Genomic DNA, 18,485 nt, shown 5'->3' with positions numbered 1-18,485 from the left:
TTTTCTGAAGCACTGTCCATAAGTGTTTTACAAAGGAAAAACAAAAACAAAAACATCTTGCATCTCAATGTTCTAGTGTTTTAAATTACAGTGTGGTCAAATACTCATCTTACTATATCTTTCATTTCCCGTCATCTTTATAACTAGCAGTATGAGAATTTAAAATGTTGTAATAGAAACATTTAGGCTAGGCATGGTGGCTCATGCCTGTAATCCCAAAACTTTGTGAGGCCAAGGTAGAGGATTGCTCAAGGCCAGGAGTTCGAGACCAGCCTGGGCAACACAGTGGCCCCTACATCTAGAAGGAATAAAAAATAAAAATTAGCTAGGTGTTACGGCACACCCCTGTAGTCCCAGCTACTTCAGTGGCTGAGGCGAGAGGATCGCTTGAGCCAGGGAGTTTGAGGTTGCAGTGAGCTATGATTATGCCACTGCACACCAGCCTGGCTGGCAGAGCAAGACCCTATCTCTCTTAAAAGAAAAAAAGAAACATTTAAAGGTCATGGAATGATTGTGTACTTTTCTCCACTGATCGCTAAGATCACCTGGACAGTCTCAACGTCCATGGTCATTGCTGTGGTCTCACCCTGACATGCAAAGCAAGGACGGTCTGTGTTCTCTACCTCATGGCGGATACTTAGAACAGTACCAGATACACAGTGTACTTGGAAATTATTGAATATCATGGATATTCTTCGCAAGAAGTCTTGCTAGAGATAGAGGGATGGCCAAGATGAACCCCAGGCATCTAGCTTCTTACCTGGTACAGATATTAAGGACCATACTGTTCTTGGCATCCTGAGGCCTCTTTTCTAGAAACACAGAAGAGAGAAAGATGGGAGAGGGTATACCTGGGTGTTGATTCCGGAGGGGCGAAGACATTAGAAGAGGGGTAGGAGGAAGGTGGCAGATAAGGCCTCGATTCCTTTTACCTGTTTCCGGCGCTGGTGTTATGGTGACCCTGAGGTCGAATTTATTACAGGTGAGTTGACCTTTGACCTTAGCATGGTACATTGTCACCACCTGGTAAGATGGGAGAGGAGACAAAATGTCAGCCCACAGGACTAGGACTGCTGAAGACAAGAAGAGAGGGTCCCGCTGGGACAGAGGGGCATGAGCCGGGCCAGTGTGGGTTTCTGTTTTCCTGTTCCTTACCGACAAGGTACCTTGGCCTTTTCCTTCAGCTGTGACAGTGAAACCCTCATTTTCCTTGGTCTGCAGAGTGAGGAGAGATAAGACAGCATGTTGGGAATTAAGCCTTCTGCTGCCTGTGATGGTCACCTGCCCTCCCTCTTGCTTCACAGTAAACCCTGGCTGGTGGAGAGGGTGACAGCAAGAGTGAGGAGGGCTTGGCTGGGTGACTGTACCTCTTCTGATCGCAGGAGGCTGGCTGATTCCCAATGGATACGGTGAGTGATCTTGGAGCTGCGGCTTGGCAGTTGGAGGGACACATCCAGGTTCAGTTCCTTGTGGTCAGGGACGTCCTTTTGGTATTGGGCCAAGGCTTGGAACACCATGAAGGTGGCCTAGAACCCACGAGAGAGAAGGATGGTGAGCTGGGAACTTTGGAAAGTGGCTAGAATCCAATGGGGGATAAAGGGGTTCAATTCAGAGCTGGGATATCAAATCGTGACCCAGAACCCATTAGAGAGTTCAGGAGTAATACTGGAGTTCATCGGACACTGAGAACATGTTCTAGAACCCTCCGTCAGACAGAAATTTACACCAGGACTTGCAGATGCTGAGAACATGTCTAGAATCCACCAGAAAGTCTAGATATAAGATTAAGGGTCTAGTGACCCTGAGGATGTGGTCTAGATCCATCCAGAGGAGAGAGTCTTACACCAGGACTCGGAGACACTGAGAATATGTCTAGAACCCACTTATAAAAAAAAACAGAATAAAACTGTAGCCAGAAGACACTGAGCATATAGTCTAGAACCCAAAAGTGATACTGTAACGCTGAGAACACAATTGACAGACCACTAGAAAGAAAGGTCAGCTGGAGGCCGATGATGCTGAAGCCTCAAGCTACTGAAATCATGGTCTAGAAGAGGGTTTGGATAATGCCCTAGGGTAACTGAGAACATTGTATGGAGCCCGCCAGTGACAGTGTGACATTGATTGAGAGCCTGGGAGAACTGGGAACCTGGTCTAGAACCCACCAGCGAGGCAGGGTAAGATGGTGAGCCTATTGGAACTGGGAACATGGTCTAGAATCCACCAGGTGGAGAGAGAGGCTTAGACCTCAACCTGGGCCCTAAGAACATGATCTAGACACCTGGGGCAAGAAGAAGGCTCAACACACAGCTTGGAGTATGTAGATCGTATTCTAGAATCTATAGATGGGTTTGCAACTAAGAAAAACTGATTCTCCACTCCACTCCCATCACACTGGCTTGTGGGAAAGAAGAATTGCCTCCGTGGGCCTCAGTGTCTTCTCTAGGAGGCCCCTGGAAGCCACAGGAGGCAGATATGCATGTTCCTGGGGTGGGGGGACCACTTGCCTGGGTAGAGCCATAGCCACCACCGTAGTATCTCTGCTCATTGAGCCAACGCACGACGGGAGGCACAGAGTCAAAGTCTTTTAGATGCAGGAGGGCCAAGAGGGCATAGGATGTGGCCTCCACATTGTAGAGCTGCTGACCAGGCTCCTCCCAGCGGTTCTTATCTGCAAAGAGGATACCCCAACCCAGTGCTAACTGCTCTGTCCAGCCTGGGGATGGCTCAGACAAAGCTCAGAAAAAGACGCATGCTACACGTCTTGGTGTCCAGGTGTCCCGGCTGACGTTTGAGGCTCTCAGTTCATTGGCTCCTGCCTTGCCCTCGTTTCATCCACTCTCACTTCTCCCTTTGAAATGGATGCTTAACACGCATTTGCTGAATGAATCGTGTGACAAACCTTCTTGTGTGGTTGACGGTGAGCACCTGGTAAACCTTACAGCCACGCATCCCTGCTCAGCTCAGGGTCATGTGTCCCAGCTTAAGAGCCTAGGACTGTCCATCCATTGGCTTAGGGTCATCCATCCCAGCTCAGCTAAAAGCCATGCATCCCAGCTCAGTATTTCCTGCCCTAAACTCCAGCCTTCGCCCCTCCAGGCCATCCCTCACCTTTGGCCGTGCTCAGAAATTTGTTGAGAAGAGGCCCCTTCAGTTTGTCCAATTGGGCCAGGGCATAGCCAGCGATGGCCACCGTGTAGGATCTCTGTAGGTTCATGTAGTTGACTTCAAGGAAGTTTCCTGCGTCAGTGATGCTGCCTGGCAGGCTCTGTGAGAAAGAGGATCAGATTCTCTGGTCACATGGGCATTGCTGTCTCATTAGTAAGGCTCATACAAGCAGCACTTCCTGAGCATCAGGGACTTCTGCCCTTGGGATATATCGGTCTTAGATTTGTCCATTTTTTAGGATTTCCCAGACATTTTAGGCATGAGCTGCCTTGTCGCTGAATACCTATTATGTATCTGGAGAAGTCCACATACCCCGTGGTGTGCTGGTAAATGTTTAACAACCAGCTCTCCAGTGGGAGGGTTGAGGGATCCTTGGTTTATAACGATTGACAATTGCTGTGGTGTAAATGCTCCCACTGGGGCCAATTTCATGCTGTTGATGTGACGTTGCTGGACAAAGTGTGGGGAGAGATTCTCCAAATGGCTACTCATAAACTAGAATGGATCAGATTCAGTGCGCCACCGTGGCTGTGCTGTGTCAGGTGCGGTAGGGTAGGGTGGGAAGGTGGAGGGTACTTACGTTGACAAGCTCCTCGCAAATATCTTTAGCCTCCTGCAGCGAGATGAGAACGAAGGCCGTGAGGGCCATGTCTTTCTCCTGAGTGTTCCGGAAGCCACCCTGGAATGGGGAGCAGAAGGAAGCAAGGCTGGGGTCACAGGTGTGTCCATACATACCAGTCATCCCTCCTGCAGAATCAGGGGTACTGGGCAGGGCTGAGGCTCTTTTCGTGTCACCCTGCGCCCAGGTAGGTCAAGCTTCTTAGTATTAATTCATGCAATCATTTCTTCCTTCCGCAAATATCAATGGAGGGCTTCTGTGCTGGCACCATGGGTACAATGGTTGACCTGTTGTAAAACCAGACATGGGCTCTAGCCCTCACGGAGCTCTTGTCTAGTAGGGAAGATGGATATGGTCCACCCAGCTCAAGAGATACTTGTTTTTGTTTGTTTGTTTGTTTGTTTTTGAGACAGAGTTTCACTCTTGTTGCCCAGGCTGGAGTGCAGTGGCACAATCTCGGCTCCCTGCAACCTCCGCCTCCTGGGTTCAAGCAATTCTCCTGCCTCAGCCTCCTGAGTAGCTGAGATTATGGGCATGTGCCACCATGCCTGGCTAATTTTTGTATTTAATAGAGATGGGGTTTCCCATGTTGGTGAGGCTGGTCTCGAACTCCTGACCTCAGGTGATCCACCCGCCTCAGCCTCTCTCAGTGCTGGGATTAGAGGCGTGAGCCACCACACCCAGCCAAGAGATATATACCTATAAGTGGATGAGTTCTGTGCAGGGGAGGAGTACACAGCAGTGACAATGAACTGTGGGAGTGTGACCCAGTTTGGGAGGTCAGGAAAAGTGTCCCCGAGGGAGTCAACTCTCACAGAGGGCAGGGATTAGCATACTAGGTGGCATAAACAGCATGTGCAAAGGCCCTGTGGCACAATAGAGCAAGGCTCCTATCGATGGATGGAGCCTGGAAAGAGAAGAAAGGCTGGAAGTCTGGAAGCCTGAAAGTCAGACTGAAGCAGTGATTCTCCATCTCAAGCACACATTATCATCACCTAAGGGAATGGGGGTACTTTAAAAAACTCAGATTCCAGGCCGGGCGCGGTGGCTCAAGCCTGTAATCCCAGCACTGTGGGAGGCCGAGGCGGGTGGATCACGAGGTCAAGAGATCGAGACCATCCTGGTCAACATGGTGAAACCCCGCCTCTACTAAAAATACAAAAAATTAGCTGGGCATGGTGGCGCATGCCTGTAATCCCAGCGACTCAGGAGGCTGGGGCAGGAGAATTGCCTGAACCCGGGAGGCGGAGGTTGCGGTGAGCCGAGATCGCGCCATTGCACTCCAGCCTGGGTAACAAGAGCGAAACTCCGTCTCAAAAAAAAAAAAAAAAAAAAAAAAAAACTCAGATTCCTAGGCAGGGTGTGGTGGCCCACGCCTGTAATCCCAGCACTTTGGGAGGCTGAGACGGGTGGATCACCTGAGGTCAGGAGTTTGAGAGCAGCCTGGTCAACATGGTGAAACCCCGTCCCTACTAAAAATACAAAAATTAGCTGGGTGTGATGGTGGGCGCCTGTAATCCCAGCTACTTGGGAGCTTGAGGCAGGAGAATTGCTTGAACCCAGGAGGTGGAGGTTGCAGTAAGCTGAGATTGTGCCATTGCACTCCAGCCTGGGTAACGAGCAAAGCTCCATCTCAAAACACACAGACACACACACACACCCCTCAGGCAGGGTGTCACACCTGTAATCCCAGCACTTTCGAAGGCCTCAGGTGGATCACCTGAGGTCAGGAGTTTGAGACCAGCCTGACCAACATGAAGAAACCCCATCTACAAAAACACAAAATTAGCCGGGAGTGGTGGTGCATGCCTGTAATCTCAGCTACTAGGGAGGCTGAGGCAGGAGAATTGCATGAACTGGGGAGGCAGAGGTTGCAGTGAGCTGAGATCATACCACTGCACTCCAGTCTGGGCCACAATAGCAAAACTTCATCTCAAAAAAAAAAAAAAAAAAAAGAAAGAAAACCCTCAGATTCCTGGGTCCTGCCCGCAGATTCAGTGAGTCTGGGGTCCGGTCTCAGTATATGTTTTGTTTTTGAGATAGGGTCTCACTCTGTTGCCAGCCTGAAGTGCAGTGGCACCATTATGGCTCACTGCAGCCTCGACCTCCTGGGCTCAAACCATTCTCCTGCCTTGGCCTCCCAAACTGCTGGAATGACAGGCATGGACCATGGAGCCTAGGCACAGAATGTGCATTTCTAGTAAGTTCATGGGTGCTGCTGCTGCTGCTGCTGCTGGTCTGAGAGTCACACTTTGAGAACCACTGCTGGAAGGAATTTTGTGTTTATGAGCCATAGGGGAGCCACGGGACTTTCTAAGGACTGATCCAATTGGATTTGAAAAAATCACCCCAGCTGCTATGTGGTGAGTGTCTGAGAGCCAATCAGAGTGGGAGGCCACCAGGATGATGGCCAGGAGGTGGCTTCTACAGGGTCTCCTAACAAGGAGGGGAGGGGGAAGTATTGCTTGGTCCAGGGGCTGGTCATGAGGAGGGAGAGAAGGGGATGATTCTTGCAACATCATGGGAGAATGTGGGTATTGATGGATTGAATGTGAGAAGGGGACTCCCAGGCAGGACCCCTGCACTTAGTTTAATGAAATTCACCCCCCTTTTTTTTTGAGACAGAGTCTTGCTCTGTTGCCCAGGCTGGAGTGCAGTGGCATGATCTTGGCTCACTGCAACCTCTGCCTCCCGAGTTCAAGAGATTCTTCTGCCTCAGCCTCCCAAGCAGCTGTGACTACAGGCCTGTGCCACCACGCCCCGCTAATTTTGTACTTTTAGTAGAGACACGGTTTCACCATGTTAGCCAGGCTGGTCTCGAACTCCCGACCTCGTGATCCGCTCACCTCAGCCTCCCAAAGTGCTGGGATTACAGGCCTCAGCCACCACGCCCGGTCATAATGAAATTCTTCATAATTTCTGAACGAGAGGCCGTGTATCTTCATTTTGCACTGGGCTCCACGGGTGTCTGGGTTTTGCAATGCTGGAGTGACACCTCTGGCTCATTTATCTCTCAGTCCCCGCCCCCACCCCAATCTCTGTAAAGGGAATTGGGCAGTGGGCACATGGAAATGGGGGTCTCTCTTGTGTTCATCCTATGAGGCTCATTTCCATTTTGCCCTACATCCCAGTGTCTTACAATCATTTCTTGGTGTATCACGGGCCCATCCTCCTGGAAGACCCCGTCAGGCTTCTGTTTCTCCAGGATCAGCCATTTAACAGCCCCGCAGAGGACTTGGGAGTCGATGGCAATGAGGTTGACGGCCAGAGAGAAGACCTTGACCACGTAGGCGGTCAGCCTGGGGGTTGGCACAGAGCGTGAGCCAATCGGCTCTGAGATACAAAGACTGCCATGCCAACCAGCCAATGAGCAGGGGGGAGGGACCAGGGCCTGGCCCAGTTTGCCCGGTTTGCTTTCCCAGGTTCCAGGACCCAGCTGTTGCACGCTGTCCGTGCTTAAGGATATCTGCTTAATGATCACCGGCCACTCAGCCAGCGAATGCCTGGACTCTGCGGGCGGAAGCGTCTAGGGCTGTTTGAGCAAGGCTGGCCTAGGGGACTACCCCTGGCCGGGGTCTGGGTCCTGCTGGGGTGTGAGATTAGGGGGTATGCATGGCCTAAGCTGGCTGAGCTGGCTGTTGGGACTCACCAGGTGCTGGGTGGCCGGTCCAGGAAGGCCGCATAGGCAGAGCTGGGTTGTTTGAAGGCCAGCTGCTGTGTGTACCCTGCATGGAAGAGAGAGTGACCCCAAAACAGCGGGGCTGAGCAGAGGGGGCACACCAGGAAGGCAGGGGTGGCGTGCAGAGAGGAGACAGGGGCTCAGGGTCGGGAGGGATTCTGGGAGGAGGGCAGCTTAAAGAGGGAAGGACTCGAAGAGGTTGGGGGATCAGAGCGAGGATGGGGAGGAGTTCGCAGAGGACTGGGATTCAGAGAAGGGAGGGATCTTGAGGGTGGGGGGCTTTCAGGGAGGGAAGGGAACTCAGAGAAGGGGTAGAGTCTCAGAGAAGAGGCATGGCCTAGAGAGGAGGTGGGGCCTCAGATAAGAGTGGCTGGGAGAAGAGGTGGGGTCTCACAGGAGGGTGTGGCCTTGAGAAGAGGAGGGGCCTCAGCAAATAAGCGTTGCCCTAAGAGGCGGGGTCTCATGAGTCGGCCCTGGGAGGAGGCAGGGCCTCAGACGGCATGGCCTTGAGAAAAGGTGGGCCTCGGGAGGTGGGTGTGGCCTTGAGAAAAGGCAGGGTCTCACGAGCTTGGCCTGGGAGGAGGCACGGCCTTAAAGGGCGTGGCCTTGAGAAGACGTAGGCCTCAGGGGATGGGCGTGGCCTTGAAAGAGGAGAGGTCTAAAGAAGCATAGCCCGGGAGGAGGCCGGGCCTCAGAGGGCGTGGCCTTGAAAAGAGGTGGGGCCTCAAATGAGGGGAATGGCTAGGAGAGGAGGCGGGGCCTCAGGGGAGGGCGTGGTCTTGAGACAAAGTGTGGTCTTAGGGGAGGGGGGCGCTTGGAAAGGGGTCCCTGGGGTCTCCAAGGGGGTCAGGGCGCCCACCCTTCTTGATGAGCTCCACGGCCCCCTGCCGCTTCTCCAGGCCGAGCTTCTCCCATTGCTCCGTTTGATCCAGGTAATGCACCGCGATGACCGTGGGTGTCATGCCAATCATGTTCTGTTCCCCGCAGCCCGAGGGGGTCACGATGAGGTGCTTCAACCGGTCCCCGTCGATGGCATCCTCTGTCATCTGGGCCACCGGGTTCCCTGCAGCAGGTGAGGAGAGGACGTCACTCAAGCCGGGTGACCCACCTTGGGGTGGGGTGAAAAGGGTTCCAGCCTCCTATCCAGCCAGGGCCAAGGAGTTGGGGACAGGCGAGGGCTGGGAAAATGTGACTGCCGGGAGGGGAGGATGCATGGCTGAGTGGCTGTTGGGGGTCTGCACTGTAGGGAGGGGGACGTGCTTCATAAGGGTACCCTGGTCCCTGGGTCTCGTTTCACCAGCAGTAAAATAATTCCAGTAACGATATTCAGGAATACTCATACTGTGCTTAAGGTTACTTCCCATACTGTTCTAAGAGAACATCATAGAGTATCTCATTTAATCGTCACACCAGGCCAGGTGCGGTGGCTCACACCTGTAATCCCAGCACTTTCGGAGGCTGAGGTGGGTGGATCACCTGAGGTTAGGAGTTCGAGACCAGCCTGACCAATATGGTGGAATGCATCTCTACTAAAAATACAAAAGTTAGCCAGGCGTGGTGGCTGGTGCCTGTAGTCCCAGCTACTCAGGAGGCTGAGACATGAGAATGGCTTGAATCTGGGAGGCAGAAGTTGCAGTGAGCTGAGATCAAACCACTGTACTCCAGCCTGGGCGACAGAGCAAGACTCCGTTTCAAAAAAAAAAAAAAAAAAAAAAAAAAAAGTCACACCAACCCTTGGAGGTGGATACTATTATTCTTCCACTATCAAAGATGAAAAAAACAAGGCTTGTCCCAGAGCCTTATATCTTGCTCCAGCCTACCCTACTGGGGCAAGAAGTGAGCTCCAGAATTTCTGGTCTTGTGCTATATTGCTTGGCTTTTTGTTTTTTGTTTTGTTTTGTTTTGTTTTTGTTTTTGAGAAGGAGTCTCGCTCTGTTGCCCAGGCTGGAGGCTGGAGTGCAGTGTTGTGATCTCGGCTCACTGCAGCCTCCACCTCCCAGGTTCAAGTGATTCTCCTGCCTCAGCCTCCTGAGTAGCGGGGATTACAGGCATATGCCATCACGCCCAGCTAATTTTTGTACTTTTAGTAGAGACAGGGTTTCACCATGCTGGCCAGGGTGACCTCAAACTCCTGACCTTAGGTATCTGCCTTTCTTGGCCTCCCAAAGTGCTGGGATTACAGGCTATTGCTTCTCATTTAAGCTGAATTCCCATCTAAGAAGCACGGAAGTTCTAGAAGAAATTAACCTGATGTATCAGCAAAAGCTCTTTGCTGAACTAAATACTATCTGGAGGCTTCTATAAAACTGATCATAGCAAAGAATGTCTGTAGGGTTGAAAAAAAATTTTAAAGCCCGGCACAGTGGCTCACACCTGTAATCCCAGCACTCTGGGAGGCCAAGGCGGGCAGATCACTTGAGGTCAGGACTTAAGAGACCAGCCTGGTCTACATGGTGAAACCCCAACTCTACTAAAAATACAAAAAATTAGCTGGGGGTGCCGGTGTGTGCCTGTAATCCCAGCTACTAGGGAGGCTGAGGCAGGAGACCCGCTTGAACCCAGGAGGCAGAGGTCACGGTGAGCCGAGATGGCGCCATTGCACTCCAGCCTGGGTGACAGGGCTCCGTATAAAATAATAAAAAAAAATATAAAGAGAGAAATCGGATCACGGAGGAGCTGTCCTAGCTGAAGGGGAAGAGAAAGGTGCGGGTTAAGCACCTCCAGAATGAGACGGAATTCGGCTCCCTCCATGCCTTCCTGGACCCCATGGGGTCGGGGCCAAAGGCATCTCACCTTGCAGGAGAATTCTGGTCTCAGACTCTGTGTCCGGGACTTGGTCGCTGAGATCTGCAGGTGGGACGTCCTCTTTCTGTACTCCTTCTGCTGCGTGAGTGAGACACACCGATGGCGCTAGTTCCCTCCCACCCTACCCTACCTCAACAAACCCAGGTCATTTCCCCGCCGAACCCCGCCAGCCCCGCAGCCCCTACCCCTGCAGCCGACTCACCATTGCCCAGGTGTTCTGGATCCAGCGTGCGAACAGCCACAGTTTTGTTCATCCTGATTCCTTCCGGCTACTCGGTGTTGGAGGTAGGAGGGGGTCGTTGGATGGATAAAAGGACAGACAGACACACAGACGGTCAGCAGGGCACTGTCCTTAGAATTACCCTAGCATAGGTGTCAAAGCTTCTGAACCCGGCCCCTTCCTGCAGCTGTGTGATTAGGTGGCAGTTACTTAACCTCTCTGTGCCTCAGCTTCCCTCCTTATAAGAAGCCAATACAGACATCTGCCTATTGTGTTGTGGTGTGAATTTATCAGAAAACTATAAATTAATAATGAAATAATATAACCTTTTGAATTCTTTGTTTTTGAGACAGGGTCTCAATACAATAAAATACAAAAATTAGCTGGGCGTGGTGGTGAATGTCAGTAATCCCAGCTACTCCGAAGGCTGAGGCATGAAAATCGATTGAACCCTGGAGAGGGAGGTTGCAGTGAGCTGAGATTATGCCACTGCACTATAGCCTGGGTGACAGAGTGAGACTCTGTCTCAAAAATATAAATAACTAAAATAAAATTTTAAAATTGAGTATAAAAAATATTATTGGGGTCGGGCACAGCGGCTCATGCCTGTAACGCCAACACTTTGGGAGGCTGAGGCCGATGGATCACCTGAGATCAGGAGTTCGAGACCAGCCTGACCACCATGGTGAAAACCCATCTCTACTAAATACAAAAAAGTTTGGGCGTGGTGATGGGCGCCTACAATCCCAGCTACTCGGGAGGCTGAGGCAGGAGAATCGCTTGAATCCAGGAGGCAGAGGTTGCAGTGAGAGGACAACGTGCCATTGCACTCCAGCCTGGGAGACAGGGTGAGACTCCATCTCAAAAAACAAAAAACAAAAAACAAAATTAAAAAAAAAAAAACAAATTATTGATTGGTGATGGTTGATGAGCTTCTCGGCACCCCCTAAAATTCTGTGTCTGGGGTTATCTCACTCACTTTACCCCAATCCTGACTCCGCTTCTGAAATTCTGGGACTTCCAAATTTCCTAAGCCAGACACTATGATTCTCAGTGTCTCAGAGCCTGGATCTCCAACCTGAGTCAATAGTATGAAGACCAGGAGCCCTCTCTGAAGGACAAGGGTTTGTGGGTTCCCAGAGCACTCACCACGACCTTCAGGGACTTCTTGACACCGTCACTGATGAAAAAATGGTAGACGGCAGCCTTGACTTCTACTTCCTGCAGGCCAGTCTTTAGGGGCACGATGACATAGGGAATGGACACCGAGGACTTGTGGGGGACGGTGACAGTCTGCTGGTGACGCCTCTTGGCAGTGGCCAGGCTGCAGAAGGCTGGGTTGTGGAGCAGCTCCACCCTCACCTGCCAGGGAGAGAAAGTATCAGGGCAAGCGTGTGTGCAACAGGCTGCTTACCGGCTTGCAGCCTCCATGAAGCGTCTGCCACCCTGGGACCCACCTTGAGATCTTCCTTCTCCCGGTAATTGTAGAGAACGGCTCGGATTTCCACCTGCTCGTTTCGAACGACAGAGTAGGGTAGCCGCAGGTCGATGAAGAAGTCCTGCATGACCGTCACCTCGAAGGGGTCTGCCACACAGATCCCTGCCGGGCAGAGACAGAACATGGAGCGTTGGAAACAGATGGAAATAGAGGCTCGGTACCACAAAGAAAAATCAGCACCGAGACAAAGGATCTTCGAGCCACGCAATTTTTACTTCCTGGGCTGCAGGAAGGGTACTCTCAATAGCCATTTTCCAATGAGAGTACAACGAATAAAGGAACACACACAAATTGATCCCTCGCGCATTTGGGGTCGTCCTTACTGCTGTGTCTGACCCCCATTGGCTGGAGCCAGACCTCACAATCTAAACTAAAAACCTGATTGGCTAACAACTTAAAACTTTTCTACACAGGTAAAAGCAATGGAGAGCTGGGCCATGCCTGTGAGCACGTCCAGCACAGACATCTTGGTTAAAGTACAAGGACACAGAATGTACTACATGCCTGTAAGCATGTCTAACAGCTGTATAGGATAGGACTTAACAAAGAACTACTAGAACACTTACTTTTTTTAAGAAGAGAGGAAAAATTCCTTTTAAAATTTAATTTTAAAAGGAACTTTGCTACTTCCCACAGGGAGGGTCAAGGTCGGGGAGGGTGGACAGAGTGGACAAGCTCAGGCTCCTGGGTCTCAGCTCTTATGACTCACTGCGGGAGCTCTCCCTAACTCAGCCTATCTTTGCGGAAACCCGTGAACTAAACGCTGTCAGTGATGATAAGTGACAGATGATAGGGGTGGCTGGGGTTACCATCATTTAATGTTTTCCATTCTGTTTGTAGTTTGACTCAGATATCTATGTGTAGGGAGGAAGGGACATCTCCAAAATATATCTGCAACTCTGAAATGGTAGCCCCAAGCTGTGAGTGAGTGCTGAGCACTCAAAATGGGGTTAGCTCGAGTGAGAAGCTGGATCTGTATTTTTATTTGTTGTACTTGTATTTAAATGTATTTAATTTAATTCAGACTTATTTTTTTTTTTTTTTTTTAGATGGAGTCTCACTCTGTCACCCAGGCCGGAGTGCAATGGCACAGTCTTGGCTCACTGCAAACTCTGCCTCCCAGGTTCAAGCGATTCTTTTGCCTTAGACTCCCGAATAGCTGGGATTACAGGTGTCCACCACCATACCCGGCTAATTTTTGCATTTTAGTAGAGACGGGGTTTCACCATGTTGGCCAAGCTGGTCTCGATCTCCTGACCTTGTGATCCTCCCACCTTGGCCTCCCAAAGTGCTGGGATTACAGGTGTGAGCCACCTTGCCTGGCCATTCAGACTTAAACTTTAAACCTGATCATCTAGCTAGGCCAAGTGGCTCACTACGGTAATCACAGCACTTTGGGAAGCTGAGGCGGGAAGATTGCTTGAGCAATCAAGGCTGCAGTGAGCTATGATCGCACCACTGCACTTCAGCCTGGGCAACGGAGTGAGATCCTGTCTCTACAACCAAACCCAACAAAACAAAACAAACAACTGATGCTCATTGTAAATACATGAAACACCATTGAATTGTACCTTTTATTATTATTTTATTTTTTTATTTATTTTGAGATGGAGTCTTGCTCTGTCACCCAGGCTAAAGTGCAATGGCATGATCTCAGCTCATTAGTCACCTCTGTATCCTGGGTTCAAGGCATTCTCCTGCCTCAGCTTCCTGAGTAGCTGGGATTGCAGGCATGCACCAGCATGCCTAGCTAATTTTTTGTATTTTTAGTAGACATGGGGTTTCACCATGTTGGCCAGGCTGGTCTCAAACTCCTGGCCTAAGGTGATCTGCCCGCCTCTGCATCCCAAAGTGCTGGGATTACAGGCGTGAGCCACCTCGCCCGGCCTGAACTGTACATTTTAAAAGGGCGATATATGGTAAGTGAATTAAATCTTAGTTTTTTAAAAATGATGCTTGATTGGGTGGAAAAGGTTTAAGTATGTTTGCAACAACTTGAGTATGAGATTCTACCCTTTCTTTCTCTCTCTATTTCTTTCTTTCTTTTCTTCCTTCCTTCCTTCTTCTTCTTCTTCTTTTTTTTTTTTTTTTTTTTTTGAGACAGGGCTTTGCCATTTTGCCTAGGCTGGTCTTGAACTCCTGACCTCAAATGATTTGCCCGCCTCAGCCTCTCAAAGTGATGGGATTACAGGCATGAGCCACTGTACCCGGCCTGAGAATCTACCTTTTAAGCTGTATATTTCAAGAAATCTAAAATACAGATCAAACTATTTCCAGTGAAAACCTAGCATCCTGGGCTGGGCATGGTGGCTCACTCCTATAATACCAGCACTTTGAGAGGGTGAGGAAGGCAGATCGCTTGAGGCCAGGAGTTTGAGACCAGCCTGGCCACCATGGCGAAACCCCATCTCTACTAAAAAAAGAAAACCTAGTATCCTGTTTACGCCACTGCACTCCAGCCTAGGTGACAGAGCGAGACCCTGTCTCAAAAAAAAAAAAAAGAAAAAGAAATCTAGCATCCTAAATGAGAAGTACTGAATTGTAAAATACATGCGAGATTTTGAAGACTTAGTGCAAATAAGATATATCATCAGTAATTTTGATATACTCGTAGATTATTATCAAATATGAAAGTATAGTCACATTATTATTAGAGCGATGTGCTTTTGCAACGTTTTACTAAATGTTGAAATGATACTATTTTGGGTATATTTGGATTAAATAGAATGTTTTGCAATAAGTTATAATGTGGTATAATTATAAATATGTAACCAATAATAAATGATGTAATTTATATCATATATCTAATAAAATATACATTATATATTAATGTGTTAATAAATGATATATTAGTAGCAAAATATACATTATAACAAAATTACATTGTAATACATTATGGTTTATTATAGTTTATTAAATTATATTGTAATCAAATTTATTATAAATATACATTATATATGTTATATGTAATGTAATATATATAACATATATTATATATTACATTATAATTAACGATTATAAACATATTATAATAAATATGTATAAATTATACTTAAATTTATTATAAATTACAGTTTGGGTATAAATAGAATATTTACACTTAATGTTGTGAATTTTCTTTTTGGCAGAAAAGTGATTTATTTAGGTCGAGAAAGAGAAAAAGGAGAAGAGAGAAAGCTTCCGCGAAGAGTGTGGAAGGGGACCCCAGAGGGGTCTGACCACCAATGTGTCAACCATGTGTTTCCTCCTCCTGCTTCCTCTTGTATCTTTTCTTTTTTTTTTTTTGTTTCTGTTTGTTTCTTGAGACAGAGTATTGCTCTGTCACCCAGGCTGGACTGCAGTGGCGCGATCTCAGCTCACTGCAACCTCCGCCTCCCAGGTTCAAGTGATCCTCCTGCCTCAGCCTGCCAAGTAGCTGGGATTACAGGCACCTGCCAACACGTCCAGCTTACTTTTGTCTTTTTACTAGAGATGGGGTTTCACCATGTTGGTCAGGCTGGTCTCAAACTCTGACATGGCAGGTGGATTCCTGTCCTTATCCATTGGTCCAAACCCACAGAATGTACAACAGTCTCGGGTGAAACTTGGAACTTAGGGTGAAAGTCATGTGTCCCTGGAGGTTTCCTGACTGCAACCAAGGCATTGCTCAACCGGGGGTGCTGGCAGAGGGGGAGGCTATCAATGTGTGGGGACTGGGGGTATGTGGGAACCTTCTGTACTCTCCCCTTAATTATTCTATGACCTGAAAAAACTCTAAACAAATAAAGCACATTTAAAGAAAATCACTGCTGTGGCTCATGCCTGTAATCCCAACACTTTGGGAGGCCGAGGCAGGCAGATCACTTGAGATCAGGAGTTCAAGACCAGTCTGGCCAACATGGTGAAACCTCATCTCTACTAAAAATAGAAAAATTAGCTGGGTGTGGTGGCGGGTGACTGTAATTCCAGCTACTGGGGAGGCTGAGGCAGGAGCATCACTTGAACCCAGGAGGCGGAGGTTGCAGTGAGCTGAGATTGTGCCATTGTACTCCAGCCTGGGTGACAGAGCGAGACTGTCTTAAAAGAAAAGGAAGGAAGGAAGAAAGAAAGAGGGAAAGAAAGGAAGAAGAAAGAAAGAAAGGGAGGGAAAGAAACAGAGAGAGAGAAAGAAAAATAAAGAAAGAAGGAAAGAGAAAAAGAAAAGAAAGAAAGGGAGGGAGGGAAAGAAAGAAAGAGAGAAAGAAAAAGAATGAAAGAAAGAAAAGAAAGAGGAAGACAGAAAGTAAAAGAAAAAAGGGAAAGAAAGAAAGGGAAGGAGGGAAAGAAAGAAAGAGAGAAAAGAAAGAGAAAGAAGGAAAGAAAGAAGAAAGAAAGAAGCACCAATTGAGCTCCCCCCACCCCAGGGGAGCTCCCTGGGAAAAGACGTCCCGGACATGCTGCCCACTGATAGCACTGCCCACTGTCAGTCAGCGAAAAGGACGACAGCTACATTGGCTACACGTGGCCCTGTGGTTGGGGTCCTCCAGCCCTGAAGGGAACTCATCAGGTGTTAAGCCAGAGATAACCCTGCCAGGGATTTTACCCGATGACGAGCATGTGCACTGCTCCAAAAACTCACCCTAGAGTTGTCTTTTGCTCATTATAACAGTAAAAAACACACTCCTGGGTGGAGATTTTAGACGCTAACGAGACATGCCACGTGCATGCTAGCACATATAGTCACAGAGCATGCACGCCCAAAGAGGCCTCCCGAAACATGCTTGCAAGTGACATCCCCTCATGCCCCTTCATGAAAAATCATGTAAGAGTCTCATAAAAACAGTCCACCAGCAGTATCTGCTGCTGGCTCATTCTCTTGGGAAGCTAGGTCTGTGTGTCATCTTTCAGAGCATACTTTTGCTATTTATTTATTTAGAGACCAGGTTTCGCTCTTGTCACCCAGGCTGGGGTTCAGTGGCATGATCTTGGCTCACTGCAACCTCCACCTCCCGGGTTCAAGTGATTCTCCTGCCTCAGCCTCTGGAGTAGCTGGGATTACATGCGCCTGCCACCTCACCCAGCTAATTGTTTTGTATTTTTAGTAGAGATGGGGTTTCACCATGTTGGCCAGGCTGGTCTTGAACTCCTGACCTGAAGTGATCCACCCACCTTGGCCTCCCAAATTGATAGGATTACAGACGTGAGCCACTCAGCCCGGCCCTGTCTCTTTAAATAAGCACTGCTACTACAATTTTTCCAGCGGAACCAGCCCGAGCTGTTCCTTCCTTCCATCAACTCTGCCACTTAACCCTGCTCTGTGTCTCTTGGCTGAATTCTGTCTTCCAAGTTAGACAAGAACTGAGGATTCCCGCAGTTCCTGGTAACAACACCTCTGTGGGAACCAGGGCAGAGAATCAAGTGCCAAGAAACAGAGGGTTGGTTGAGTTTGAACAAAATGAGATGACACTCAGATACCCTGGGGTCCCTGCCTCCCTGGGACTAGCCGCCATCCTCTCTCACCTTTCTTGTCCGACAAGCTCACGGCCAGAATCTCCCAAGTGGTGATGGAGTCTTTCAAAAATATATTCATGAGCTTCGTTGAGATTCTGGATGGAGAAGAGGTTGGGGCATCAGGAGGTGACATCTAGCAGGGTGATAGAAGGGGCGAGCTGGTGCAGAGGGACCCTGAGGGACAGGCTGGAAGGGTCTGGGGGTGCCTCCACGTGGGTAACCCAACTCCTGACTTTTCTAGTTTGGGCTGTGGGGTTGCACCGTGATTCCAGAGAAAACAAGAGATGGCAGGTGCATGCCAATTAAACGGTCTGGTCCTGGGGGGGGCGCGCATCGCGGCTACCCTGGCCTTACCCATTTTTCGGTGGCTCTTTCAAGTCTTCAATCTTCCACAGCCAGCTCTCTGGGAACTCGCTTCGGGAAACAATGTGCTCTTCCGGGATGATGTCCTCATCCAGGTCACCTGCAGGGGGTTTGGATCTGCATTTAGAACAGATCAGGCCAGCCAGACTGTGGCTCATGCCTGAAATCCCAGCACTTTGGGAGGCCGAAGTGGGCAGATCACCTGAGGTCAGGAGTTTGAGACCAGCCTGGCCAACATGGTGCAACTCCATCTCTACTAAAAATACAAAAATCTGGCCAGGTGAGGTGGCTCACACCTGTAATCCCAGCACTTTCGGAGGCCAAGGCGGGCGGATCACCTGAGGCTGGGAGTTCGACGCCAGCCTGGCCAACATGGAGAAACCCTGTCTCTACTAAAAATACAAAAATTAGCCGGGTGTGGTGGCACATGCCTGTAATCCCAGGTACTCGGGAGGCTGAGGCAGGAGAATCACTTGAACCTGGGAGGCTGAGGTTGCAGTGAGCTGAGATTGTGCCACCGCACTCCAGTCTGTGTGACAGATCGACACTCCATCTCAAAAAAACAAAACAAAAATCCCAGCTACTCAGGAGCCTGAGGCAGAAGAATCGCTTGAACCCCGGAGGCAGAGGTTGCAGCGAGCCGAGGTTGCACTCCAGCCTGCGT

General features: G+C 49.4%; 1 protein-coding gene across 1 annotated transcript in view; it reads right to left on the bottom strand.

Moving 5' to 3' along the window:
* The window catches only part of C3 (complement C3), a 37,655-nt gene that overhangs the window by 5,367 nt on the left and 13,803 nt on the right, over positions 1-18,485 (bottom strand). Inside the window, exons 18-33 of the mRNA XM_032252485.1 lie at positions 17,813-17,921; positions 17,468-17,553; positions 11,949-12,091; positions 11,641-11,853; positions 10,474-10,540; positions 10,260-10,346; positions 8,326-8,529; positions 7,437-7,512; positions 6,927-7,086; positions 3,749-3,847; positions 3,112-3,268; positions 2,508-2,671; positions 1,368-1,526; positions 1,156-1,215; positions 933-1,023; positions 761-812 (exon numbers count right to left, since the gene is read on the bottom strand). Coding sequence (XP_032108376.1) covers positions 761-812; positions 933-1,023; positions 1,156-1,215; positions 1,368-1,526; positions 2,508-2,671; positions 3,112-3,268; positions 3,749-3,847; positions 6,927-7,086; positions 7,437-7,512; positions 8,326-8,529; positions 10,260-10,346; positions 10,474-10,540; positions 11,641-11,853; positions 11,949-12,091; positions 17,468-17,553; positions 17,813-17,921 — 1,927 coding nt within the window. The remainder of the gene's footprint in view (positions 1-760; positions 813-932; positions 1,024-1,155; positions 1,216-1,367; positions 1,527-2,507; positions 2,672-3,111; positions 3,269-3,748; positions 3,848-6,926; positions 7,087-7,436; positions 7,513-8,325; positions 8,530-10,259; positions 10,347-10,473; positions 10,541-11,640; positions 11,854-11,948; positions 12,092-17,467; positions 17,554-17,812; positions 17,922-18,485) is intronic.

The sequence above is a fragment of the Sapajus apella genome, unplaced genomic scaffold (genome assembly GCF_009761245.1).
Source record: "Sapajus apella isolate SASKATOON/1434 unplaced genomic scaffold, GSC_monkey_1.0 scaffold77, whole genome shotgun sequence".
In the NCBI taxonomy this organism is placed as follows: Eukaryota; Metazoa; Chordata; class Mammalia; order Primates; family Cebidae; genus Sapajus; species Sapajus apella.
Note: the sequence above shows the minus strand (reverse complement) of the source record. Positions and strands in the feature narration are given on the sequence as shown.